This window comes from Sardina pilchardus, chromosome 3 (genome assembly GCF_963854185.1).
Source record: "Sardina pilchardus chromosome 3, fSarPil1.1, whole genome shotgun sequence".
Classification (NCBI taxonomy): Eukaryota; Metazoa; Chordata; class Actinopteri; order Clupeiformes; family Clupeidae; genus Sardina; species Sardina pilchardus.
The window spans coordinates 13631738-13656095 of record NC_084996.1 but is presented as its reverse complement, the minus strand read 5'-3'; the positions used below and the strand labels follow the sequence as shown (position 1 = coordinate 13656095).

At 42.7% G+C, this 24358-nt stretch overlaps 3 protein-coding genes across 3 annotated transcripts; 2 read left to right on the top strand and 1 right to left on the bottom strand.

The window, feature by feature from the left end:
* The first annotated feature begins 898 nt into the window (after positions 1-898).
* On the top strand, positions 899-13800 carry LOC134076762 (ankyrin repeat and fibronectin type-III domain-containing protein 1-like). Its single transcript, XM_062531967.1, has 18 exons — positions 899-1047; positions 2186-2435; positions 2732-2978; positions 4611-4811; positions 5276-5389; positions 5702-5799; positions 6065-6155; positions 6343-6450; positions 7414-7513; positions 7750-7879; positions 8133-8252; positions 8511-8729; positions 9855-10021; positions 10337-10499; positions 10915-11077; positions 11516-11682; positions 11977-12187; positions 12464-13800. The coding sequence occupies exons 2-18, from the start codon at positions 2229-2231 to the stop codon at positions 13234-13236; spliced, it is 3279 nt and encodes a 1092-aa protein (XP_062387951.1). The 5' UTR covers positions 899-1047; positions 2186-2228; the 3' UTR covers positions 13237-13800.
* On the top strand, positions 13792-16060 carry LOC134076763 (GTPase IMAP family member 7-like). The gene is made up of 2 exons (XM_062531968.1): positions 13792-14215; positions 14492-16060. The coding sequence occupies exons 1-2, from the start codon at positions 14194-14196 to the stop codon at positions 15517-15519; spliced, it is 1050 nt and encodes a 349-aa protein (XP_062387952.1). The 5' UTR covers positions 13792-14193; the 3' UTR covers positions 15520-16060.
* Positions 16061-16146: 86 nt separating this feature from the next.
* Positions 16147-20535, bottom strand: kdelr3 (KDEL endoplasmic reticulum protein retention receptor 3). The gene is made up of 5 exons (XM_062531966.1): positions 20120-20535; positions 19585-19685; positions 19056-19214; positions 18085-18337; positions 16147-17684 (listed from the first exon to the last, which is right to left on the bottom strand). Exons 1-5 carry the CDS (start codon positions 20208-20210, stop codon positions 17641-17643), a joined length of 648 nt encoding a protein of 215 aa, XP_062387950.1. The 5' UTR covers positions 20211-20535; the 3' UTR covers positions 16147-17640.
* Positions 20536-24358: the final 3823 nt, after the last annotated feature.

Here is a 24358-nt window from a genome sequence, read left to right as displayed (position 1 = left end):
GAGCGAGGCGTGTTACTTAGGCCAGAGTTCTTGAATTTTGTGGAAAATTCATTAATTTTGCCTTATGATTATTCTGAAGGTCAACATGTATTCATCACTATGACAACAAGTCGTCAAATACTTTAACGGCTTGGTTTGAGACTGAGAGAGAGAGAGGGGAGGGGAGGGGAGGGGATGCTACATTTAGTCTCTTTACCCCTCATCTGAAATGCAGGTGGGAGCTGACAAGGTCTTACATTGCTGTACATTGTACCCAGTAAACAAATAAATAAACAAATGTACATTCAGTAGAGAGCAATCTTTGCAATCTATAAAAAGTAGGCCTGGCATCTAAAGGCTATGGTCTAACTTAGAAACCGAAAAGTGCCGGGGCGATACGCACAGCTGTGCAGTGCATTACAGCAACACTTGCGAGCGCCCTCACTCACTATTCATGTTACAGAGGCTAGTCACACTTTATCAATCTTTGATGTTTCTTCTTGTAAATCTGTTAGTAAACAGGAACTGCCCCTGAAACACGAATATGTCACTAAAACCACTTCCTTTCAAGACTACACGTAATAATATATGGCCATTTATGGCCCGTGCACAACAGCATCCTTTGATGCACAAGTGCGCACCGAGATGTTGACGCAGGCATAACGGTCGTTTTTCCAGTTGTTCATTTTGATTGTCAGCAGTCTAACTTTTATTGCACGATGTCTTACCAAGTAGCAACCACACTAAATTCATTGCACAATAGTCTCTTATTATTGTTATAGTCCAATCGCACCTGTCGCACTATCTTCACCAGCCCCATTTTGGCTACGTGAAACTTCGAGAGGGGGGCGGTGTTTTCTTATCATCGCACTTCGCAGGTGAAGTTAGCCCACAAACACTAGTCCACAGTTGACGTTGTCTGAGCTCTGCACCGAAACTTGTTTCACTGCTTGGAAATGCCATCGAAATTGGAATTTAACATTTGGAAGTCTCTGAATCTATAGCACAGGTTGCCAAATGCACTTATCACGGATTCTACGAATCTTCGCCTACATTTAAGATTGAAACGTAAGTTGTGCGTAAACTAGTCTAATCTAATCTATAATCTGTGATCTCAAGTGTTATTTGAGTTTGGTGGAAGTTGAAGGAGCACAGTTTATTTTAAGACTCTAATGTAACAGGGAACTCCAATGTTTAACTGTGGTTACCTCTAGGGAAATGTAATGATAACATAAAGTAATTAAACTTAAAAAGTGTTAGCACAACTCAATAACGTTGACACCAACTGTAAGCCTATTTTATAACCTATATATAACAACTGAATTATGCACACTAAAAGACTTTCAAGTACGTAACAATGTTGTAGGCAGGAATTTGAATAAACAAAAGTGCAGTGTAAGGGACTGGCTCTTAGAATTTGTTGATGACAGAGGAGCAGCATCTCCAAGCTGTGGCTGGTGTGTGGGTGAAAGTGATGAAAGATATGTCTGTAGACAGAGAGGCCTTGTGGAACATCAGGGTCTGTCCAGAGAACATACATGGGCAGTGTATTCCTCTGAGATAGGAGAGAGACAAAGGCACAGTATCAGTGTTCTCCTGAGAGACTTCTCCATTTGTGCGTAATGGAATGGAAGTGATGACAGAGGCATGGAGAGAGAGAGAGAGGACAGTAATGTACTCTGACCAGGAAGTCTTCTCAGTTTGGCAAAGTGAACTGCCAAAAAGAAAGTGAGAGCAACAGAGGGAGTGAAAGAATGGAAATGATGAAAAGATGACCAGTTGCACCTGTTTTCACGTGGGAAACTGATTTTTTGGACATTTCTCAAAAGAGCTGAATTTTGGTTTGTTTTTCCCTGCATGTAAGTCCAAACAGCCTTGTCCGCTGAGCGTGCAAGGTTGTAGTTTTCACACAAATGCAAATTGTATTTTCATATTCGTAGATAGTCAATACTCTCTTGGTAAGTTTTGCATGTGAGGAGGCGTGCGCGTCATGAAGAGTAATGTTTTTCTTTTTTAGGGCCATTGTGCAACTGTGTTCCGTCATTCTGTTCACATTTGATCTTATCTCTCATCCTGTTTCGGCCTTTCTTCAGCTTATGGCCATTCTTGTAGATGCACCAAAGGGTCTAGCGTCCTATTTTGTCTGTCTCGAGCGTCTTCTTTTTCTACCCTTACTGTACATTGCCTCCCTCTATTCTATACCCAGAGCACACCAACATCCAGCACCTCCAACGTTGCCATCGGTTGGCATGTCTCTGTCAACAAAAGAGTACTCCCAGAGAAGAAAGTCTCTGGGACCGGTGTCCCCGAAACGCATCTACAGGAACCTCTCAGTCAGAATCAAGGGAGGAGAGTCGCTCACAGATGGGGAGACAGTCCCAGCCAAGCACCAGTGCAGGGCTTCATCCACCGTCAGACCCAACAAGGAGGCCCAACTTTCCTGTTGGGTCTGTTTTGTAAGCTTTATTATATATTTCATTATATTATTTATATGTAAAGGACCACTATTAATAAATAAACAGAAGCATTTGATAAAGCTCTACATTTCAGTTGAGTAGGTTGTAACATGACAGTGAGTAGGTTGTAACATGACAGTGTTTTGCAAATCATTGGGTATTATTTCTGAAGCTGCCATTTCCACACCAGGTCATTTAATGGCAATGCTTTTCGAACTGACATTTAGAAAATTAACAGTTTTGTTGTTGCTATGTCTCACTCTTAGCCCACGTTCAATCCACATCTCTTTCCGCAGTATACAACTCTGTGGGAGGCCGTGGAGAATGAGGACACCCTGGCTGTCCAGAGCCTGTTGTCCAGGGACAGAGCGTTCGGGGGAGCAGAGAAAGCCGAGCAGAGGGGAAAGTGGGAGAAGGACCGGGAGAGGGGAGTGAACAGCATTAGCGAACAGGGCCTGGTGCCACTAGACGTGGCCGTGCTCACCCACAACTTCCCTCTACTACAGGTGCTCATCAAGGCAGGGGCCAAACATAATCCATACTGTGAGTATCAGCTGTTTGCCTTATTTTATTGATAGTTATTTTTTTAAAATAAAATGACAGGGATGATTATTGGCACAGATAATAATTATGGAGTAGGCAGATTGTGTAATGCTTGCCATTGGTTTTACAGTTTTTCTCAATTGTTAACACACATTTTCTGAAAGCATGCCTCATATTCTCAGAACTCTACACACAAATCCAAAACAACACACACAATGGGCAAAACTCCACAATTCTCCTGCAAAATGACACTTTACCTTCAAAACAATGTAATTTCTCCTCAAAATGCTCTTTTGTTCTCAAGAGACACACACAAACCATCATATATCAAGACATCTATAAGCACCAGTTGAACACTGATGTGCTCAGTGTAAAACACTGCGATGAATTGAAAACACTTCTTCTCCATTCATTATAATGACTTGGGCCTTTTTTTGTTCAGTGTTACACTACAAACAGTACTACAAACAGTAGATAAGCTGATACAGTAAGTTGATAAAATAAAATTGTTTCATCTCATTGTTTTCTATTATTTTTCTTTGTATTTGCCGTAATGTTATGCCATTTTTTCTAGGACAATGCTCATGATTTCAGTTTCCTGTTCAGGAGACAGAAGCCCTTGTGTTGGTAATCTTTCGGCTACCAAACAAATAGTAAAATACTGTAAACTGTGTAGGAATACAAAGTAGGATTACTTTCCCCAAATACTTGAAACATACTTTATTTTTACAGTCCTACAGAACAGCCCACAGGCAATACTGTACTACTGTGCTCATTGAGCTGTATTGTACTGTCCGGTACTGTACTGTATTGATACGCAGCACTGCAATGTTCTAGTGGCTCGGATCTCATCAGAGATTACGGTCCTTGGCCTCTCCATCCTCCTCCTCTTACTCTCACTCCTCTGGCTCTGCCTCTGCCTGTACTACTATATGTAATACTAAAGCTCTGATTGCTAATTGTAAGACTGTGTGACAGGAGTTTGCCCATCTGAAGAGTCAGTGTGCATGGTAGGGCAGTTAGCTTTAGAATTTGAATGGCAGTGTGTTCTTTGTGAAAACAAGACATTTTCTTCATGAAAATTGTGTCTAATGCACAGAATTGTGTGTAGTGTTTTGAAAACAGTGTGTTTTAGAACGGCAATTTGAGTGTAAAGCAGAAATTGTGCTTATAGTTCAGCAGAATCGGTTCAGGAGGTTGGTGCATGAGCTACATATTATTGGAATTGTGTCTCAAGTACCAGAAATTGTGTGTAAACAATTGAGAAAAACTGTAAGTGCTTTAATATCGACACATGAAGTTAGCAACTCAGCACTGCTATGTAGCAGAATGTCAGCAAATTATATCTGTGTAATGCAATTAAATGGAAGTGTAATATGATTGTTATGTTAATAAGTTGTTATTTCATAATGTATTGCTTTATGTTTGGATATCCAACTTTACATATAGTACTTTTCTACCCATCTATCCTTAACATTCTCTCTCTCACTCTTGCTCTCTCACTCAAATTCAAATTCAAATTCAAATAAGCTTTATTGACATGACTCTGTCTCTCTGTCTCTCGCTCTGTCTCTCTCTCTCTCTCTCTCTCTCTTTCTCTCTCTCTCTGTCTCTCTCTCTCCCTCCCCTCAGTGTGCCGTCCACAAGAGTGGGCTCTGAAGCTGGAGGCTCTGGTGAGTCAGGCGGGTCAGAGGGTGGAGGAGCACCGGAGGCTGGTGCTGAGCCGGGCCAAGGCGACGGTTCAGCTGCAGGCCAGCGCCCAGCGGCAGCTGCACGTCTGGACCCTCCGGCACCAGCTGTACTGCAAGATGAGGGAGAGCTTCCATCTCACAGGTCGGACGGGTCACACATGTGTGCTGTATCTGTAGGGTCACAGAGGGCAGTGGTCAGGAGTAGGGCATGTTTGATTCTCACTCACCAAATGAGATGTATTTTATGTCTGTATTGAGAGAAAGGAAAGTATTTTATGTTTCAAATGTTCTCAGTGTTGTAGTTAGTTTATGTTGATTTGTTAATCAGAAGTGCCATACATTGTCATTAAAGATGTGTGTGTGTGTGTGTGTGTGTGTGTGTGTGTGTGTGTGTGTGTATGTGTGTGTATGTGTGTGTGTGTGTGTGTGTGTGTGTGTGTGTGTGTGAGAATGTGTGTGCGTGTGTGTGTGTGCGTGTGTGTGTGTGCGTGTGTGTGTGTGTGTGTGTGTGTGTGTGTGTGTGTGTGTGTGTGTGTGTGTGTGTGTGAATGTGTGTGCGTGTGTGTGTGAATGTGTGTGCGTGTGTTTATGTATTTCCGGTCTCAGTTCTTCCTGGCCCTCCCAGCAGTGCTGTTTTGCAGGTGACCAGTGCCTCGTCGCTGTCGGTGTTAGTCAGAGAGCCGGCTGGCATGGCCACCGGACTGATCACCCGCTACAAAGGTGACTGACCATCCCACAGCAACACTTCATGTTCAGGCTGCTGATTTTTTTTTAAAGAAAACAGAAATAATATATAATGATAATAATAATAAAGTGCAATATGTTCCATCATTTGAATATATATACACACTGTACAGTATAATATACAAATAAATGCAAAGCAGCATAATATTTTATATAAAGTTGGATCACTTCTTGGATCAAGTCTGTAGCGCTATATGCAAAAGACAGTCACTCTATCTGTCCTAGTTTAATATTGAATTATCTCCTATCTTCATGATCTTTCTGTGCTTAATTCTCATCCATCTCCAGTGGAGTGGAGCACTTCAGAGACATTTCAGCCCATCTGTGGAACTGGCTTCATCACCAACATTAAGAGCCCCGTCTTTCACATCACTGGACTGACCACTGTAAGGCCACAGCCACTGCCTGTGAAGATTGAATTGGTTTAAGTGTCAGATGCAATACATTAAATTAGATTAGATTCGACTTTATTGTCCTTGTGCAGAGTTAGGGTTAGTACAAAGTACAAAGACAGCAAAAATGCAGTTATATATCCTATTGTCTGTACAAAGCGAGACATTGACATCAAACCGCTTACCTCAGTTTCTCAAGTAAATGGTCGTAATGAGAACTTTGTGAAAAAAAAAAACGTCTACTTGCCTTGCGTCTCAGGGTGTGCCGTATCGCGTGAGGGTGAGCGCTTACAACGTGAGAGGATGGGGTGCAGCTCAGACCAGCAGTCCAACTTGCGCCGCTCCATCCAGTGAGTTACAGCCACACAACTCTGTTGCATCACTTTGACAAGTACCAGAAGGAAATTGTTGGACCATGGAATAAAGATTGATGTTGGAGATCTCAAACATCCCCTGACTTTACAATGAAGTTGGGAGACAAAGTTCTGAAAATCAGGATTCTGTTGATGATTGTGTTGAGTGTGTCTCCCCCTATAGGCTGGTTGGAGTGTAGCGGCGTACGGGTGCGAAACCGCACACAGGAGCCTGAACTCAAGAGGATCCTGGAGCAGATCAGAGAGCCACACTACAGAGGATACGGCACAGGTACACTACAGCCTACTCTACAGCTATCCCGGTGACTTCAGTTTCACACGATTTATAACAGGTGCCTTTAAAGGTATACTATGCAACGTTTTTCAGTTAATCGATTCGTTCCATACTGTTATATATGATTAAATTAGTCATTACCGGTCGAACAGTGTTTTTTTTTTGGCCGCTCTAGTGGTCTGTAGCGGTAAAACCACACTTGCAACTTCAGGAGACACCGGGCACGCACCCATGCTCTACTCCAGGAAGTGTCACGTAAAGTCTCATTAAAAGGCACGGCAGACTGACCGATTGAGGAGTTTTGTCAAATATACACGCTAAAGCTGTAGGGGAAGCTCTGCAGAGAAATATGCAAGCATAAAACAAGCGAAAATGAAAAGTGAAAGTGAAACCGGCGATGAAATCGCCAATCCTGCATACAGTAGTATACCTTTAAAGAGGAAGATTTGTATCACAACATTCTTTTGATTCAAAATGTACATTATATGTACTGTATATTCAAGCAGATTTGATTGAAGAACCCTAATGATTAGAGAAAAGGTACTATAGTTATTAAGTATTAAAATAAAATCAGCTTAATGATGAATAATTAAAGCTGTTTTGAATGTAGATTGAGGTTCATGATGGTACCGATTAATGTGTAATAAACGTCACTCTCTTTACATAATTTGCCTTTGATCAAAGAGGTGAGCACATCACAGTTAGGGAGACACACAGAGACCTTCTGGGGTCAGTGTAATGTCTTTGAGGAAAATTAGGTCTAGGTCCCACGAGGTCGTCATCATTTACCATTCCTCGTGTTATCATATTAATTCTGAGTAGAAATACAGGCAAAATAATTTTCTATAGCTCCAGGTCTAAAAATAGGACCTTTTTTCTCTGTGGTATTTCTCCACTAATCACTCCCCCAACCCCATCTGTGCCTTCTGCTGATCCTGTCTGCGGGGGGTGATGTCATAGAGAAGGGCCGCCAGATGAATGGGCCCAAGCGCCGGTCGGTGTCCCGCGGTCTCAAGCAGCTCTTTCAGTCGGCCACCAAGTTTGTGCGTCTACTGCAGAGGTGAGGGGGCCGCCATGTTAGCCCCAGAATTAGAGGATTGGATTTTCCAGTCGTTGATGAATTGTTAACAGTATGACTTTCTTCTATTGCTGTAGTAAGTTTTACTTTGTTTGATTATCTTTACTTATTGTACTGTATTTGTACTGCATGTTGTCGTTTCATGATTAAAAACCTGATTTGAACCTGTCTTATGATTTAACCTGAACTAGAAAATGTTTGTTTATTTTCTCTTTAAGGGGCGTGTACCTGGCAACAGTGTTTTACCACAAGGACAACTTCCTGGTCACAGCAGAGGATCAATTTCCATTGGTGGAGATCCAATGCTGCTCCACCTCCATCATTCAGGACTTCCTCTGGTTTGCCAAGGTACTCATTTTTTTAAAACTTTTTGTAGAATATGTGTAACATGATTTGCTACATGTTCCTATATATATATGTATACAGTATACAGTATAGTACAGTATACAGTACAGTATTACAGTAAGTACATATTAATGATTCTTCTTTTCTCCTGCTTTCATGTCACACACACATATCCCCCATAAACACATACACAACACTATTGAAACACTGACCCTCTCTGTCTGTCTCTCTAAAACACACACACACACACATACAGTTGTCTTGCGCTTGGCAGCAGGTACCTTGGCTTCAGCAGGCCCTCAGCTGCTCCCTCTCTTCTTCCTCATCTCTCCTCCAGAACAGACAGAACATCCTGAGAGCTGTTGCACAACTGCAGGTGAGAGAGTTCAGTTCAGTTCAGTCCAGTCCAATGTAGTCGTATTTACATCGATGGAGTGCCAAAAACAAATCAAAAGTGTTGAGGCACTTCGTACGGCCCAGAGCCTGAGCTCAGAGTCATCCTGCCCTAAGACCTCCACTCCATCTCAGATGATCCGATCTTTCGTTTCTCACCTTTGACCTTCTGACTCGTCACACACAGCCTCTCACAGACACCCACACTGCACTCACTCACCCCCATCCCTTCTCTCTGCAGTCCTCGCTGGGGACAGAGGACCTGGGCCAGGTCTACTTTGAGCCCCTGAAGGACAGGCAGGGCAACGTGCTGCTGGTCACCCTGCGGGAATGCTCGCCCAGCCACCCGCCGGACCCCCCCCTGCGCTGGGTGCCCATGTCCCGGCTGGAGAAGAGCCACAGCCACACGGCTCTGCTGCCCGAGCCCACGGCCATGGACACCCTCACGGAGCAGCTCAAGGTGAGCACCACACTACACTGCAAAAAATGAAATCTAGCCAAGTGTAATTATCTTATATTAAGGTCAAAAATCTATTTGGTATTGTTTTAAGTATGAAAATACTTACCTAGCACTCTATCAAAAGATCATTTCACTTAATTTAAGAAGACTTATTTTAAGGAGTCTTGTCAAGATAAATTCACTTACTGCACGGACAGATAATTTAGCTTGATAAATTCACTTACTGCATGGACAGATAATTTAGCTTGTATGAAAATACTTACCTAGCACTCTCTCAAAAGATCATTTCACTCAATTTAAGAAGACTTTGACTAATTTTAAGGAGTCTTATCATGATAAATTCACTTACCGCACGGACAGATAATTTTGCTTGTTTTACGTCAAATTTACTTACTGCATGGACAGATCATTTTGCTTCTTTTCAGGAAGAATTGACTTAAAATAAATCAATTACGTCTTAAATTAAGTCAAATGATTTCAAAAGAAAGCACTAGGTAAGTGTCTTTGTACTGAAAACAATACCAACTAGTTTATTCTATCTTGATATAAGATTAAAACACTTGGTTAGATTTTATTAGACAAGCAGTTTTTTGCAGTGCAAGGTGTCCCATCTCTACACACATGACTGAAGGCTTCACACTCTACCACTTCAGTTACACACTGTGCTGTTGCTGGCTGCGGTAGGGTAGAGTATAGGGCTGTATGCACACAATAAGCTGTATATACACAGCAGCATTGCATAACACTGTTTGTGTCTGTTTTTGTTGGCAGCCATCGTCTGAAACGTACTGTAGGTTAAGCATGACTTTAACTTGGTGTTTGTTTAAAGCCGTGGACAATCTTTAGGTCAAGGTTGAAGCCTCTCCAGATCCACGGTGTGTTTAATAGCAACTCTCCACAAATAGAAATAAACAAATTGGAGTTAAATGAACTCCGGTTGACTCCATCTTAGGAGACGAATGAACACCACATGAAGGAGCACACTGCTAGCAACCCTTTAATGAATGAACAACTGAACAAACAAACAAGAAACGGAATGAATGAACAAAGGGATGGATGTGAGTGAAAGAGTGTTCTCTCTCTCTCTCTCCCTCTCTCTCTCCCTCTCTCTCTCTCTCTCTCCAGGAGAAGCTGGCCTACCACAGACGCAGCACACAGCAGGCCCAGCCCGGGCTCTACGTGGGCATCCTGAAGCTATGCAGCTCCGTGGAGCAGCTGCGAGTGCTGGTGCCGCAGCGGCTGCCCAACCTGCTCTGCCACGCCAGGGTGCGAAGCAACCCCCACGTCTCCAGGTAACACCATACTAGGGCTGGAGCTACACACTGTACGGAGCACTGCGCTGAGTGCTGGCATCTTATCCAGGAGAGGGATACTGATAGACTGAAGTAGTTTAAGTCAGACAAAAAATGTTTCTAATCTCTTTCTTTGACAGTGTCAGGCAGTAATTGGTTCACAGTATGTATGTGTGTGTGTGCGTGTGTGATAAGCTCACTGATCCATTTTGTCATAAAGTTGTATTCACAGCAGTCAGTAAATGTTTAATATTTGGACTTTTCAGCATGTAAAAAATATTCTGTTTACTGCATCTGAGCTGTGTTTATTTTTAGGGAGGAGTGGGAGTGGTTGCTGAAGCATGCACTACCCTCAGGTGTCGACACTGCCGAGGAGGATGACTCCGTGATTGACAGCTTGGAGTTGGAGGAGTTTGTGCACTCGCTGAGATCTGCCGTCACCACTCTGCTGACTCGACTCAATATTCCCCTCTACAGGGTACATTTCTGCCAAGCACTCGTCCGTACACACACCCACAACCTGAGAGAGCCGCTATTTTTACCACTCTGAGGAAATAGGAGCAGCTTATTGGCTCTGATACCGAGTTTATCAATCAAATAAGCTGTTAGACAGTGTTTCAATATTGAAGGGTTTGTTTTGCAGCAGTAATTCCTCTTTTACCCAAAGTATCTAGTTTCATGTTGTATATTTATGACATGACAAAGCCATTTGGGATTCTTTGTGCTAGTCCAACAATCAATCATGTGAGTGTTCAGTTCAAGAGCAGCCCACTGTTGGAACAATATTATGGAATCTCCATAGAAATGACTTCTGACTAAAACCACAATTGTACACCAGCTACAAATTATATGAAATTATACTTTGCACTGTCGCTTCTTTCTGACCCCTTTAGGCGTATCAGTACCGGGTGTACACACAGGAGTTGCTTCAGTGTGGGGACCAACTCTCCATGCTGCTTCTGCTGCCTCCAAGTGAGGAATTTAGTGCCAGCTATTGGCCACTAGAGGGCGCCCAGGAGCCTGGGATCACCCTGCCTTTGCAGATCTTTGAGCTAGGTAAGCTCATCAGAGCAATGGCGCCGCTCAGTACACAGGCTTGAAGGCCAATTAAAGTCATATATTGTATATTTTTCACATTCATGTGAACTAAATATTTAGACATTACCAACTGTAGCTTTAGTAATGACTTGCCGGGTGTACTACAACAAATGCTTTGGCTGTCCCGTTGGTCAGCACTGAAGCACACATGCTCTTCCAGTGAGACTGAAGGGAATCAGACTTCATGTTCCCTACATTTGAGACTTTTAAATTCACTCTTGTTCCATTCCAATAGTGAGCATACACTTGACGTACGTACACCGTACCTGCAGAAGATATAGTTCAGATTCACTTCAGCTTATTTGCCGGTATCTGTTCTGTTGTGTCCAATCATCCAAACATGATGTGGGCACCTCGGGCATTGTTGACACTCACAGTCCCTCTCATTTTTGCCAGTGCACTTCTGGGCGTACGCACGGGACTTCCTGTCGCAATACTGCCAGGCCTGGGTGAGGCTGGAGCTGGACGCCTACCTCTGCCAGCAGGCCCTGCGGGAGGCCCTGGACAGCAAAGAGGTCACCGACGCCAAAGAGCGACACAGCCACATCACACAGCTCTCCAAGGTCAGATGTCTGGACTGGAGGGCAGCAGCGTTAACAGATAGCAGTCAATGAAATCATTATCATTTTTCACTTAGCTTATGTGGCACAAACCATACAGTATATATCGACAAAATGTCCAGTCAACAAACCCGCTATTTCTATGAAGTATTATTTGTCTTATTTGCCACTCGTTGTAAATATATTTAATTGTGGAATATTTTACCAAATTGTGTAACTTTATCACTTCATAGAGGGATCGAGCCCAATTCTAATTGAAAATATGATTTAAATCCCACCTCATCCTGTCCGCTGTAGAGCTTGGAGGTGGTGTGGCGTGAGGCGAGATGGATCATGGATGTAATGCAGTGTGTTCGGTCCAAGCGTCCCACCAGCACAGGGGCTGTGCCTCTGGGGTTGGTCATGGGTGGGCAGCCTCCACCTCCTTCTCTGGATGCCAGTGGAGAGAAGGAGAACGGAGATGTGCCCATAGTCTTGCCTCCTCACCTGCTCAATCCAGGAGATGAAGGTAACCTACTGTACAGATATTATGTGACATGGACTTATTTTTATATCTTGAAGCGAAGCCAACAACGTTTTGTGTATTCATTTTTTGGTTTCAAATCAATATCTGTGTATTCTGATTCTTGTTTTTTACTAAAATAATATGATATGTCTACTATTCTCTTTTATTGAAACTATTATATGCTATATATACACACCATAATTTCTGGTATAATTTGAACATGAACCTCCGAAAATAAATAAAGGTTGAATTAATTATAATTTAACCTCTGTCTTTTAGATGGTATGGACATGCCAGATTCAGTGGATCCAGTCAGCCGTGATATAACTGTGTCAGGAGGAAACCTGCCAGACCTAGAGAACATCCCTCCCTCCCCTGATGTGTACGCGCTGGGAGCCCTCGCTGCAGAGATCCAGCCCTTCGACACACAGTACCTCAGCCCACCCCAGCCAGACCTCTTCTATGGGGCAATTGGGGCTCAGCTCTTGTCTGGCATTCCAGAAGAGCCTGGCTTACTGCCCTCCCTCAAGGAGCCCGACTTCCTGCACCCGTGCAGCTTGCACGAAGAGTGTGTTGAGGAGAAGGAGGCCGTGATGGTGGGAGAGATGCTGGGCATGTTGGACAAGCTGGACCTGTGTGGCGAGACCTTGTTGAGCCTGGAGGGGCTGCACCCTTCAGTAGAGCCAGTGGGTCACTTTTGCGTGCCGGTGGCAGAATGTGGAGAGTGCGCAGCCAGCCTCCTCAAAAGCTGCAGTCCGGCCACAGACATCGATCTGGACCATAATCCACCTTCACTTGACCAGGGAAGCTCCTCGGGCTTCACTGATAAGATCTGTGGACTCCACAAACGCTCCGAACTCTGTGCTTTGGAGGGACCCTCGATGGGCTTCCTCCCACACTCACTCTTGCCATCTTCCCCCTGTGGGTGCACTGTAAACCCGAACCCTGGGCTTGATGGGGAGAGTGCTATATCAGACCCTACTAGTAGAGGGAGCAGTATGCCTATAAGGAGCCTGGTGGCATGGGTGACCTCTGCTGACCAGGAGTCTTGACAGTAGCTCTGGCTTACTGTGTTGCTAAACTTGTCAGACAGGTGGATCTATAGCCCGTCCTGATTGATTTATGGTCTAGTATAATTAGAGTTTATGAGACTAAAAGGCCTCTGTTGTGCAGTGTGGGCTTGAGGACTGCTGGTGGGTCTTGAAGGTGCTTGGAGAGGGTGGTTTCCTGACACAACTGAACAGACCACGGGGGAAAAAAACACTTACATGTCATTTTATCCTATTTTTAAAAGGTGAAGAAACCAATTTAATCTACCTGTCTCATAGTCTCATATGAGTTTAAGAAATATTTGTAGCCTATTTTTAATAATGTCTATATTAATTTCAAAATATGAGATGCTAGAGATTCAGATAGCCTGTTTAACTGCGTCTAACAAGGCTTATGGAGTGACAGAGCTGGTCAGGTTAGTTTGCAGACGTGGTAAACATTTCCTGGAAACTAGGCAAAGCTAAAACAGGTTCTAATCAGTTAAGTTATTGTTTAAATAAAACAGTTTGTTGTTGCGTGGTTTTCCACTCCAAAGTTAACTTCTAATAAACAGAATATACACTTTATGGATGCGATTCAAAGTGTTCTTTTCTGTTTTCCTCCGAGGTGCAAACACAGTGGGCAAAATGTCCCACTATCACACTGTATTGTTGTAGCGAATATATAGTGTGTATACGCACGCACCCCAAAACTGGCGACTTTTATTCTGCAGCACACAAGACGCCCTAGCGCCGTGGTAGACGCTTGCGCACATCGTAAATAGTGAGTACCGCTGCGGAAAGAAAATTCTCCATCCAAACTAGCTGTCAATACATATCCATAATAAGTCTCATAAGATAATCGCGCAACATCTCTGTCGGAGAGGAAGGTGACTTCTGTTTAGGACTCCATACGGCAGCGTCATCATCCAAACTGAGTCATTCATAGCGTAGGCTACCTGCTTCCTCAAATGTTTGAGCATGGCGTGTCCGGACCCAGAAGGTAGGTAATGACAAATATCATACGCCTGTGTCTATAACATTCCGTTATCTTACCGTTTGACTTCCTTACTTTGATATCCTCAAAAGCTGCTACTGATTGAGATTCATAACCCCTCGAAACGATGCTCAAAATCATTATTTATTCATTCATTTCACTTTGAGTAACATCAGCCTGAATAAGAGCAACGATATAAAGGTTACATGTCTGTAAATGTACATAACAATATCGATAGAGAGATCTCTTAAGTCTCACTAATGGCTCACCTTGTATACTCAGCGTCGGATCTTCCTGAAACTGAATCATCCCACTATGAGTTGAGGTTAGTGCTTCTGGGGAAGACAGGCACTGGAAAAAGCAGCTCTGGAAACACCATCCTGGGCAGGGAGGCATTCCACGCTGACATCTCCCCAGAGTCAATCACAAGCCAGTGTGAGAAGGAGAGCGAAGCTGTTTCTGGAAGACGGCTGGTTGTGATTGACACCCCAGGTTTCTTTGACACGCGTCTCTCTCCCCAAGAGGTGACAACTGAGGTGGGGCGATGCATCATCCTGTCCTCTCCTGGACCCCACATGTTTCTGGTGGTGCTTCAGCCGGGGAGATTCACCCAGGAAGAGCAGCAAACACTGGATTGGATCTCGGCCACCTTTGGACCTGACGCATTCAAACACACAATGGTTCTATTTACCTGGGGGGACCAGCTGAAAGGTAAATCCATAGAGGAGTTCCTGAAGAAGAGCAAAGAGCTTTCAGACTTTGTTGGTAGCTGCAAGGGAGGCTACCATGTCTTTGACAATTCCAAATCCACCAGCGACAGCCGTGCCCAGGTTTCAGAGCTACTCTGCAAGATCAACCAGGCGGTCGGGGAGAACGGTGGGAGCTGTTACACCAATGAGATGTACCAGGAGGCTGAGCATGCCATCCGAGAGGCCCAGGAGAGGATCATGGGAGAACAGGAACAAGGGCTGCTGGAGGCGCAGCCAGCTCCAGGAGGAGAGGGAGACAGGAGAGCGGAGGAGGAGAGGAAGAGGAGGGAGGAGGAGGAGGCCAGGAAGAAAGCAGAGAAGCTGTTCTGGTCTGAGTTCCTGACTGCCATGGGGAGAGGGGCAGCTGAGGGAGCCGGACTCATGGAGGACGACGGGGAGGAGAAAGGGGGGAAGAAGCTGAAAAAGGGGAAGGTAGTGAAGAAGGCGACAGCCCTGGCTGCCAAACCACTGTCCCTCACGTCTGCTGCCAAAGTCGTGGGAGGAGCTGTGAGGGAAGGGAGCAAAGTGCTGTACAAACACCGCAAAACATTCCTACATTGAGACCAGAAGCCTCCACTGTCCTACTGTAAGATGGCTCTGCCACTTCTTTAGATACACCATCAACAGATTTGACTCACCATGATGTACTGTGCAAGTCTCACTACAAAAGGACACTTCACCATAATACGAGACCTATGTGACATGCTCCCATGCAGTAAGGACATGATGACCAGGAGAGATGCTGCTGTGGTAAGAGTCTATTATTTTGGCTGTTCTCCATTTTCCGATTTGCTGCCACATCATTCCTCATGTTCGCCGTATGGGCACTTGTTTGTAACTGTAAAACTCAGTCCGTCTGTCATTATGTAAACCAAGGGTTTCAGGCACAGGACATGACCTGACTTTTTTTTTCTTTTCTTTTTTGTTTTTGTAAATGGACATGGGCTCAACAGGAAGTTGAGATCCATTTGACGTTCTACTTTAGTGCATTTAATCATTACAGAACTACTATGAAACAAGGATTACTTTTCAAATGTCAATGTTGCAAATGTGAGTAACCAAACAATGCAATGAAATGTAAACACAACACACAATAAATGCATTTGTGTCCAGACCAAAAATTCATATCCTGGAACTTGATTTCTCACAAACAAATCAACCTGAACTAATTGGAATCACAAGTGAGGGTGAGTTTCATGAGACATCCTTTATTGACAACTTACAAAAGCTAGATATAAAATCTTAAGAAAATCGAGCAGGGAGAAAAAGTTGCTAAAAGGAGAATGAACTGTTTGAACTGAACATCTTTGTCATTCCAAATTCAGAATCAGAAGTGGGCCTTACCACACCATTAGGTCCCAGATTGCTTTGCAATACTAAATATGAAACGACACTTTAGCTCTTGAAAATGATCTTTGGCTTAGTAAAACTGAGAAACTCAGATGTATCACTATCATAAACACTACATATGTTTCTGGATGTGAAGGAGATTTCCTAAATTGTTCTGTTTCTCTTGATATTTCCATCACACAAGGCATAAAACAAGAATTATATTCTGGTTGTAAAAGCACAGAGCACCTTGGGTTCGGTGCTCTCTGGGTTGAATGAGCCATGATCACCCCTGGTTTTTGATCCACGGACACAGCTTTTTCATGTTAAGTGAATACTGACAGATAATCTACAAACTCAAACATACATCAAAGACATGGACGTAATGATTGAAAAGACAAAACATTGTGAAAAAACATTTTACATTAAAATTTTAAAGGACGAAAAAGTGGAAGACACGTGAAGACTTTCATGACAAAGGAATGCAAATTATGCAATAATTTATATACAAATCTCCTATGTAAGGACAGCTGTTCATTTGGAGTTCTTGTTCAGGGGAAAACTAACAGTCAGACAGCAGATGGTGCTTTTCAAAAACAACATTAATTGTCTACACCCCGAAGGTGAATAGTGGTGAAGAGTATTTTCATACATTTGTAATTTTGCTGACAATGCCATTTTGTTGGGATGCACATTCAGATTGTTACGGGTGACCAAAATCAGCGGTTAAGTAGGAAGAGTTTGCAGTTTCCTTGCAAAGCTATCACTCATACAGTATGTGAGACCTATCTAAATACAGGCTAGACTTGTACAGTCTAGTAATGTAAGCCAGTTTAAAACAGAAAAAAACATCCATCATCACTCTCCTACATCAATTTAACCAGGTTTGAAATGAAAGAACAAATAAATAATAAAAACATGCGGTTTCATAATGAGAGTGCTTATGTGCAGAGTGTTTCAGACTTGACTCAAAGATTATTAAAAATACACCTGGAATCCCTAGACACTGACAGAAGATAATGGCAAAATGGCACTGGTAATTACAGCCCTTCTTAAAAGCATACAAAATGGCAGATATGACATTTACAATGAATTTCTTTACGTCTCTGCTGAGCAATCCCTTTTAGCCCTGGCACTGTTTTATTTATTTTAAAAACAAACTTAATATCAATGATGATTGGATAAGAAATATCCATACGTTTTACATAAAGTCTTCACGTTACTGCAATCAAATACGGGTTGAATCGGCTCCAATCATCAAATTTTCAGATCAATGCCATGGTCCTCCCAAGTGAATGAATGAGTAAGGGCAGGTGGTGTAGCTTTGACGGTGAATTTCTGGTTTTGCACACTTCACACTGGCATGGGCAGAGACATCTTTCCACTACCTCTGAGAACTGAATGGAAAGGGAAGATGAAACAGCATTCAGGAAAATGTCAACATAATACCGTACTCTGAAATAGATACGTGGATGAGTCACAGTGATCCAAAATTCAAAACTGAGCTTGAAGCTTTAAGACAATATCCTGGTCAAAGTCCTATCTTGGTTCAATTATTGTCAAGATACAGCATTTTGAATAATAGCCTCCTGCCATCTTTTTCCAATTGAAAAAATTAGAATATCACCTTTGAAGTTACAGGTACAGGTAGATTTGCCACCTGGAACTTTTTATAAACTTCACATTCTTGCCTTGACTATGAAACATATATACACGTCACATGTTCCATTATTATATGTGTATTATGTATATGTTCCATTATTATATGTGTATTATGTATATGTTCCATTGACTTACCCCTGGTGACATAGAGATAGAAGAAGTCACAGTAGAAGATCGTCTGCACCACTCCGGAAACCACAGCAATTTGGTCGAAGAATCCCTCAGTGTGGTAGCGCCAGACCCAGTTGGCCAGGTAAAGGGCTCGGTACAAGCCCAAGAAGAACAGATAGTGAGTGGTTATGGACTCCGCCTCTCCGGTCTTGGTGATCATGAACAGCTGAGGCAAGATGGCCACAGACTCCAAGTAGATTGAGAAGGTCCAGAGGATCTGCGTGGTCAAGATGAAGAGATAAGTTAGCCAAAGTGAGACAGAAGCATCTGACACAAGCAGATGAAATGTAATGTAGAGGCTAGAAAACAATCAAAGACGAAAAATTGTATTATCATTCATGATTTAAGTATCACTAACACAGGCTGGGCTGGCTAGCGACATGTATAATGCCTGAATTCAAGGGGTGTAGCCTACGACGTACAGCATAACAGCAGCATTTTACAGTACGTAAACCATAGGTCTACAGTACGTCACCATAGGTGTAAGAGCTTATGCTGCTGTTAAGTACATGTTTCTTCAGAATTATAAAAGCTTTCTTCTTTTTTTATCAAAAGATGGACAGATGTTGCATTAAGCAGCGTGTTGTATTAAATATTTTACAAAAGAAAAGAGTGCAATCTAGTTTCCTGAAAAACATGGCATTCTCCTTGAAGTGTCTATTTGAGTCGAGTACAGCTTAAGCCAAAGTTCTCAAAAAGGTGTAGGAAATGCATGTAAAGAGAAAACAGGTCACAGCCGGCCTGAGGGAATCTGCACTTAACCCAGCACTTAACTGACCAGTTGATTGATTACAAATAGCAATTTAAGTCCCCAAATGGCTTAAACTTCTGACTAACGACTTTCTGGCTCTCCATCATGTTTGAAGCAGCCTGCTCCAAGAATAACGGTTTCACATTGAGATATGTGACAGTGTGGGGGGAAAAATCCCTCTAACCTCCATGGGGGTGAAGGCATAGTTCTCCAGGAAGGACAGTCCAGCCACAGGAACCAGGAGGAATTCTACCCGGAAGGAGTCACTCTCGGAATCGTAGGAGCTGCGGAGGCGCATGTAGATCATGTACACTGTGGCGTAGGCAAGAGAAAGGAAGACCACCTGTAAAAAGAGTGGAGGTGAATATGCATGGATTCCACTTTTGAATATATTTTACACATCAGAATTTTTTTGTAACCAGCATTTGTTTGTCCATGCACAGATTACAGTGGATGTAGTATTTATCGTATATGACAAAAAGTGTTAAAAAATAATACAGTTTTAAATTAATCATAATATAGATTGGTGCCAGGATTCCAAATAGACTGGCAGTGTCTTCATAATTCCATAAATTGGTCAGTAAACAAAGTTTTAGGATATATTTCTACATCAGGTTTGCATATAACATTCAAATAGTCTGCATTTAGGCCTAAATCATGGCCCATTGTCACTTGTGCCAAATCAGTGGCATGAGCAAAATGCACTGTTGTACCTTCATAACAGTGTTGTAAATGGAGATGAAGCTGGTGAAGAGATCCAGGTATCTTGTGGTGAAGACCAATGCAAACAGCAGCTGAGACTTCCCAGATATTCCTGCAAGAGAGAAATTATACATGTGTTTTCATGTTGCTCCGAAGGTGCAATGAGATACATAAAGAGTCTGCAAAGTACAGCCCTATATGGACATGGTCAGGATACAGCGTCTTGGAAGAAAATAAAGTCTTTCTCTAGCCTACAGTACAGTGGTAGGAATACAGCTGACAACATGTCTCATCACATCTTGGAAAGACTGCTTGCCACGTAGGGAAGAGGGGCAGAGGGAAAAAACCCGTCGCACATGTAACGTTTAGGCAACAATGTATCCATAAAACTACTTGAATAGAAGACTTCGGTCTATCATATTGACATTTGTAAAAAGGAAAAGTTAGTGCTTACTGGCAATTGGTGCACGCAATCTGCAGCCTATAGCCACACCAGCAAACAGTTTAATTACTGGCTAAACTGATTTTTTAAAGAACGTTACATACCTGCACACGACTTTGATCTCCATATCTTGATAAACAATATGATAATTGCAACAAGATGACACACGTCACCGGCGAGACGGAAAATGTTCATTTTGACGGAATCCTCTGGCCGACGATTTTAACACAAGAATTTAGCCTACGCCGCTAGCGTCTGTAATACAAGTGGTGAAGAATCCAGGTAAAACAAGGCCTCTGACAAGTAAACAAATCGATCAAATGAAAGCTGTGTCTTTTCCCAAGTTGTTGGCCTGTAACCTACAACACAGTTTCACAGTCTCCGCTTCACAACTCTATGCAATAATCATTCAGATGTTCTTTTGCACCTAGATCGCTTGCACGGAGTCTGCCAGCATATTTCCCTGCAACAGAGTTTACACTTCACTTCCAAAGTTGGAGGGCTGGGTGACGTGGCTAAGGAAGGTCCGTTCCGGGTAGCTTGTAATATCCGTCTCTTACACAGACCAATGGGTACATGAGCGTGCACGCATCCAATTGGCCGACTTGCTTAAAGGGGAAGTTAACCGGTGTTCATAACTTTTATGGGCGACACCAGAATGTGGTACAACTTGAGAGCAAGCTCTGCCGAGGCAGGATCCCTCAGAAGGCGGCCCGAGGGCCACACCGGCCCGCAAGAACCAAATGAGAGGCCCTAGCCGAGGTGTGTTTGGCACTCGCGGGCAAGAATGATAGCGTATTATAACCCTCACTGCATCCAACTGTTGTGGAGCACTGAATGCCCTCTGTCCAAATTGATTCCGTTGTGGACTTCATTTTGCTAAGTAATGTGGCTAATCCACGTAATCAAAATTATTTTTCTATATGAAATCAAAACGCTATTGACTTATCTGGAAATCACTGTGATGTGGGTGTGTACATGTGTGTTTAATTCTGGATGCTTTGGCCCTTGGCATGCTTGACATAATTTGGCCCTTGGGCCAAACTATTTGGGGACCCCTACCCTAAGGGGGCATAAGCAGAAAAAGATATGTAGCCTAGTTCAGTTTCAGTGCATGTGAACATTTCATAGGCGCACATTAAACTTTCACATGATTACATTTTCATGTGCAAATCGTGCAAAACTGAACTTCCTATTTTTCTTTGCTCATCTTCCCTGTGGGGTTCCCTCTCAATCGCATGCAATGTCTGATAGAGCAGTGCATTCAACATAACCAATGGCTGCACTGATGGCGACAGGGCTAAACAGGACATGTATTTTCTTCGGAATTAGTAAATGCATGTAAAACCTTAATATACAAGAAAGATGAGTTTGCTGAAAAGATTTGGTAATAGTCTAATTTTTTTTAAAAATCTCACTGCTGATTATGCCTGTGGAAGACCTCTGTGAAGTTGGCACCAGTTGATGAATATGAATACAAGTATTGTGATGTGTTTGTTCACATTTGTGCAGATAAAATAATTCTTATGTTATTATGTAACTTGAGTTGAAGAGTGAAGTCACTCCGCACCCCCTGATCACCCAAAGGACTCAAAAATAGTTGAAATCTTTTCTGCAGTGCTTATGCACTTGTGTGCAGGCAATATGAACATTTGTGCAGGATTGTCACTATATAACATTTGATTTGATAATATAATGTTGAAATTCAACACAATATCTCATATTCCGATCGCTATGCAGTAAGTGGATTTATGATGTAAAAACAATCTGATAGCGTTACTTGATTTACTATGCCTGTTTACTGTAATTAAAGCCAGCAATTAAAGAATCTGCCTCAAGGGCTACATGTCTAAGCTCTCGGCCCTGATTGGGTAACTGCAGGTTGTTTTGCAAAACTTCTCTTTCATTATCACGCGTGTTCTGTGGCGAGTGCATGGCAAGCATTTCTGAGGTTGCCACTTGGCACATTCTTATCATCCAAATGACTCCAAAATGGTTGGAATCGTGTCACAAACATGCAGAAAGACAAAGCGCGCTTCCAACCATTTTGGAGTCATTTGTGCGATATGGGGGGTGCTTGGTGACGTCACTTGCCAAGCAAATAACTCTTAACGATGCATAAATGTTTGTTTTGCCCGCACAAATGTGCATGAATGATTCCAACTATTTTGAAGTCAGTTGGGTGTTAATGGGGTGCTGAGTGACCCCAGGTTACTAAACAAGCTAAACGTTTAATATCTTTAAGATGGTTTGCGCACAGATTTTTATTTTGCCTGAACAAACGTTTACAAATGATGCAGAAACAAATCAAAAATTGTATTCATGTTTTCATCATATGGGGTGCCAACTTCACCTAGGTCCTTGTGAAGACCTCCCAGACCCACTCTCAATCTCAGTTGAGATTTGAGAAGTGGTCCGTTGTCTACCAGGCTAAGGGGATGGTGAAATATCATGCTAAAAGTTGTAAAGAAAATAGAACTTGTGACTAACAATAGCTCTTTATAGATGTTCCGTGGTAATACTTCTAGCGAGTCTGACTCCTCTAAGGCCAGGTTGACAAAAAGGGAGTGCCAGAGTCAGTTGATCCCTCAAGGTAAAAAGCCTTATGGTAATATTTGATGTAGGGCAGTATGTAATATCTAAATCAACATAACTGTGACAAAGTGCGAGTCATCCTAAGTGATCCGGTCTGATCTAATCTTTAAACTGTGGCAACCAGTTCAGGCTGGCATAAAGTATTTTGGATTATTCATTTTGTTTTGTTAGTTGTAACATGTCTTAGGCCTACTGTATTAATCATGTTGTTGTCAATATGACAACTAAGCCTAGGCCTATAGCAGAGGCAAAAGAGAGGTAAACACCTTATCGGAAGTCATGTCTGGGAAAGACCTCTATCCGTTGTTATATGGCTAATTTGCAATTCTCAGTTAATTTGTCTTCAATATTGATACAGTAAGATAGCCTACCACTTATCAATATTTTCACCATTCAATAACTAATTTGGTGGATAATATTTCTATTTTTCTGTGGTGTAATATTTTGTTGTCTGTTTATGTCTACTGAAGATAACCCAACATCAGTTTTTGTTTTTTTTCTTAAAGTATATTTTTGGGGGGCTTTTATGCCTTTAATCAGACAGGATAGTAGAGAGAGAGAGACAGGAAGTGAGTGGGAAAGAGAGTTGGAGTGGGATCTGGAAATGACCACGAGGCGGGAATCGAACCCAACGTGCGGTGCAGGTGCCCCAGCCAATTGCACCACGGCTGGGGCCATCAGTCAATGTTTATGCAACGACGCATGTGACAAAAGATTCATTATAGCCTATGTCATTACTCCCTTTACAAAACAGCTGTCTGTGTCAAGCCAACTTCCCTGTCGTTTCAATCTGCTGTATTATATAGATTTTTCCTGAAGTTTGACTGTGATGTACATGTCGTCTTCCCTGTCGTTTCACTCTGCTGTTGTGCATGTCAATTCCCCTGACGTTTGACATTGGCTAAATCCCAATCTCTCACTCACACACTCGCAAGCTTTACTGCAAACTTTGTGAGGGTGTTCACTGTGAAATTGTGAAGTGCTTGAGGGATTGCTCGCACCCTTTCTGTGCCCTTTCTTCATCCAATCCAAGGGAATAGGCTCTATGCATGACTCCATTTTGGATTTGCTTGTACTGGCATATCAACTTCCTGTTTACATTAAAACATTGCTATTTTCTATAACGCCTTCAGGACCCCGTCTCACTGCCATGGTAATGTAGGCTAGACCGACTTTGTGAAATGTGTGCCACTCCTTCCAGGAAACGGGAAAAAGGTTTGAAATATTCTTCACCTTAATCAAGCAACTGATGTCACTGAACTAGATAATTTAAGCGATGTTGTTCAACTAGCAATAGCCAACTATGTTAAAACGGACAAGCCATGTAATCTGTAATTGTCTGTCATAGCTTACTGTGTACAGTGTAAACAGGAACTGGATTGTCCAGTAGTAAGAATGGAGTCATGCATAGAGCCCTTTAGCCTACCTACAATTCATAGCGTTGTGACGCGAAACACGGGGTCATCTGAGGGGAGGCTGTAGGCTTGAAAAAACATCAGTTGCCGTAAAACAGAAACACTGTTTCCGTCCAGGGGCTTATGGGAACGATTGGGATACAGTCTGTGTTACCCTGATTGGTAACACTGAATCCCAATTGCTCCCCTAAGCCCTAAACCCATCAGTCATAAGTGATCAAGTTTGCAAGAGTGTAAGGGTGTATATGTATATGTCGTCTTTCATGACGTTTGGACAGTTGTGTCTAAAGATACACAACCGTAGCCTACTGTTGAGAGCTGTCCTTTAGTTTA

Bases quoted from the DNA above. Each gene is read 5' to 3' on its own strand.
- LOC134076762 (XM_062531967.1), top strand. From the start codon at position 2,229: ATGTCTCTGTCAACAAAAGAGTACTCCCAGAGAAGAAAGTCTCTGGGA. The intron at 2,979-4,610 runs GTGAGTATCAGC...CCCTCCCCTCAG, and splicing joins GGCCAAACATAATCCATACT to TGTGCCGTCCACAAGAGTGG. The intron at 7,514-7,749 runs GTGAGGGGGCCG...TTTCTCTTTAAG, and splicing joins TTTGTGCGTCTACTGCAGAG to GGGCGTGTACCTGGCAACAG.
- LOC134076763 (XM_062531968.1), top strand. From the start codon at position 14,194: ATGGCGTGTCCGGACCCAGAAG. The intron at 14,216-14,491 runs GTAGGTAATGAC...TTGTATACTCAG, and splicing joins GGCGTGTCCGGACCCAGAAG to CGTCGGATCTTCCTGAAACT.
- kdelr3 (XM_062531966.1), bottom strand. From the start codon at position 20,210: ATGAACATTTTCCGTCTCGCCGGTGACGTGTGTCATCTTGTTGCAATT. The intron at 19,686-20,119 runs GTATGTAACGTT...TCTCTCTTGCAG, and splicing joins GAGATCAAAGTCGTGTGCAG to GAATATCTGGGAAGTCTCAG. The intron at 17,685-18,084 runs GTAAGTCAATGG...CTTTCCATTCAG, and splicing joins CTATCTCTATGTCACCAGGG to TTCTCAGAGGTAGTGGAAAG.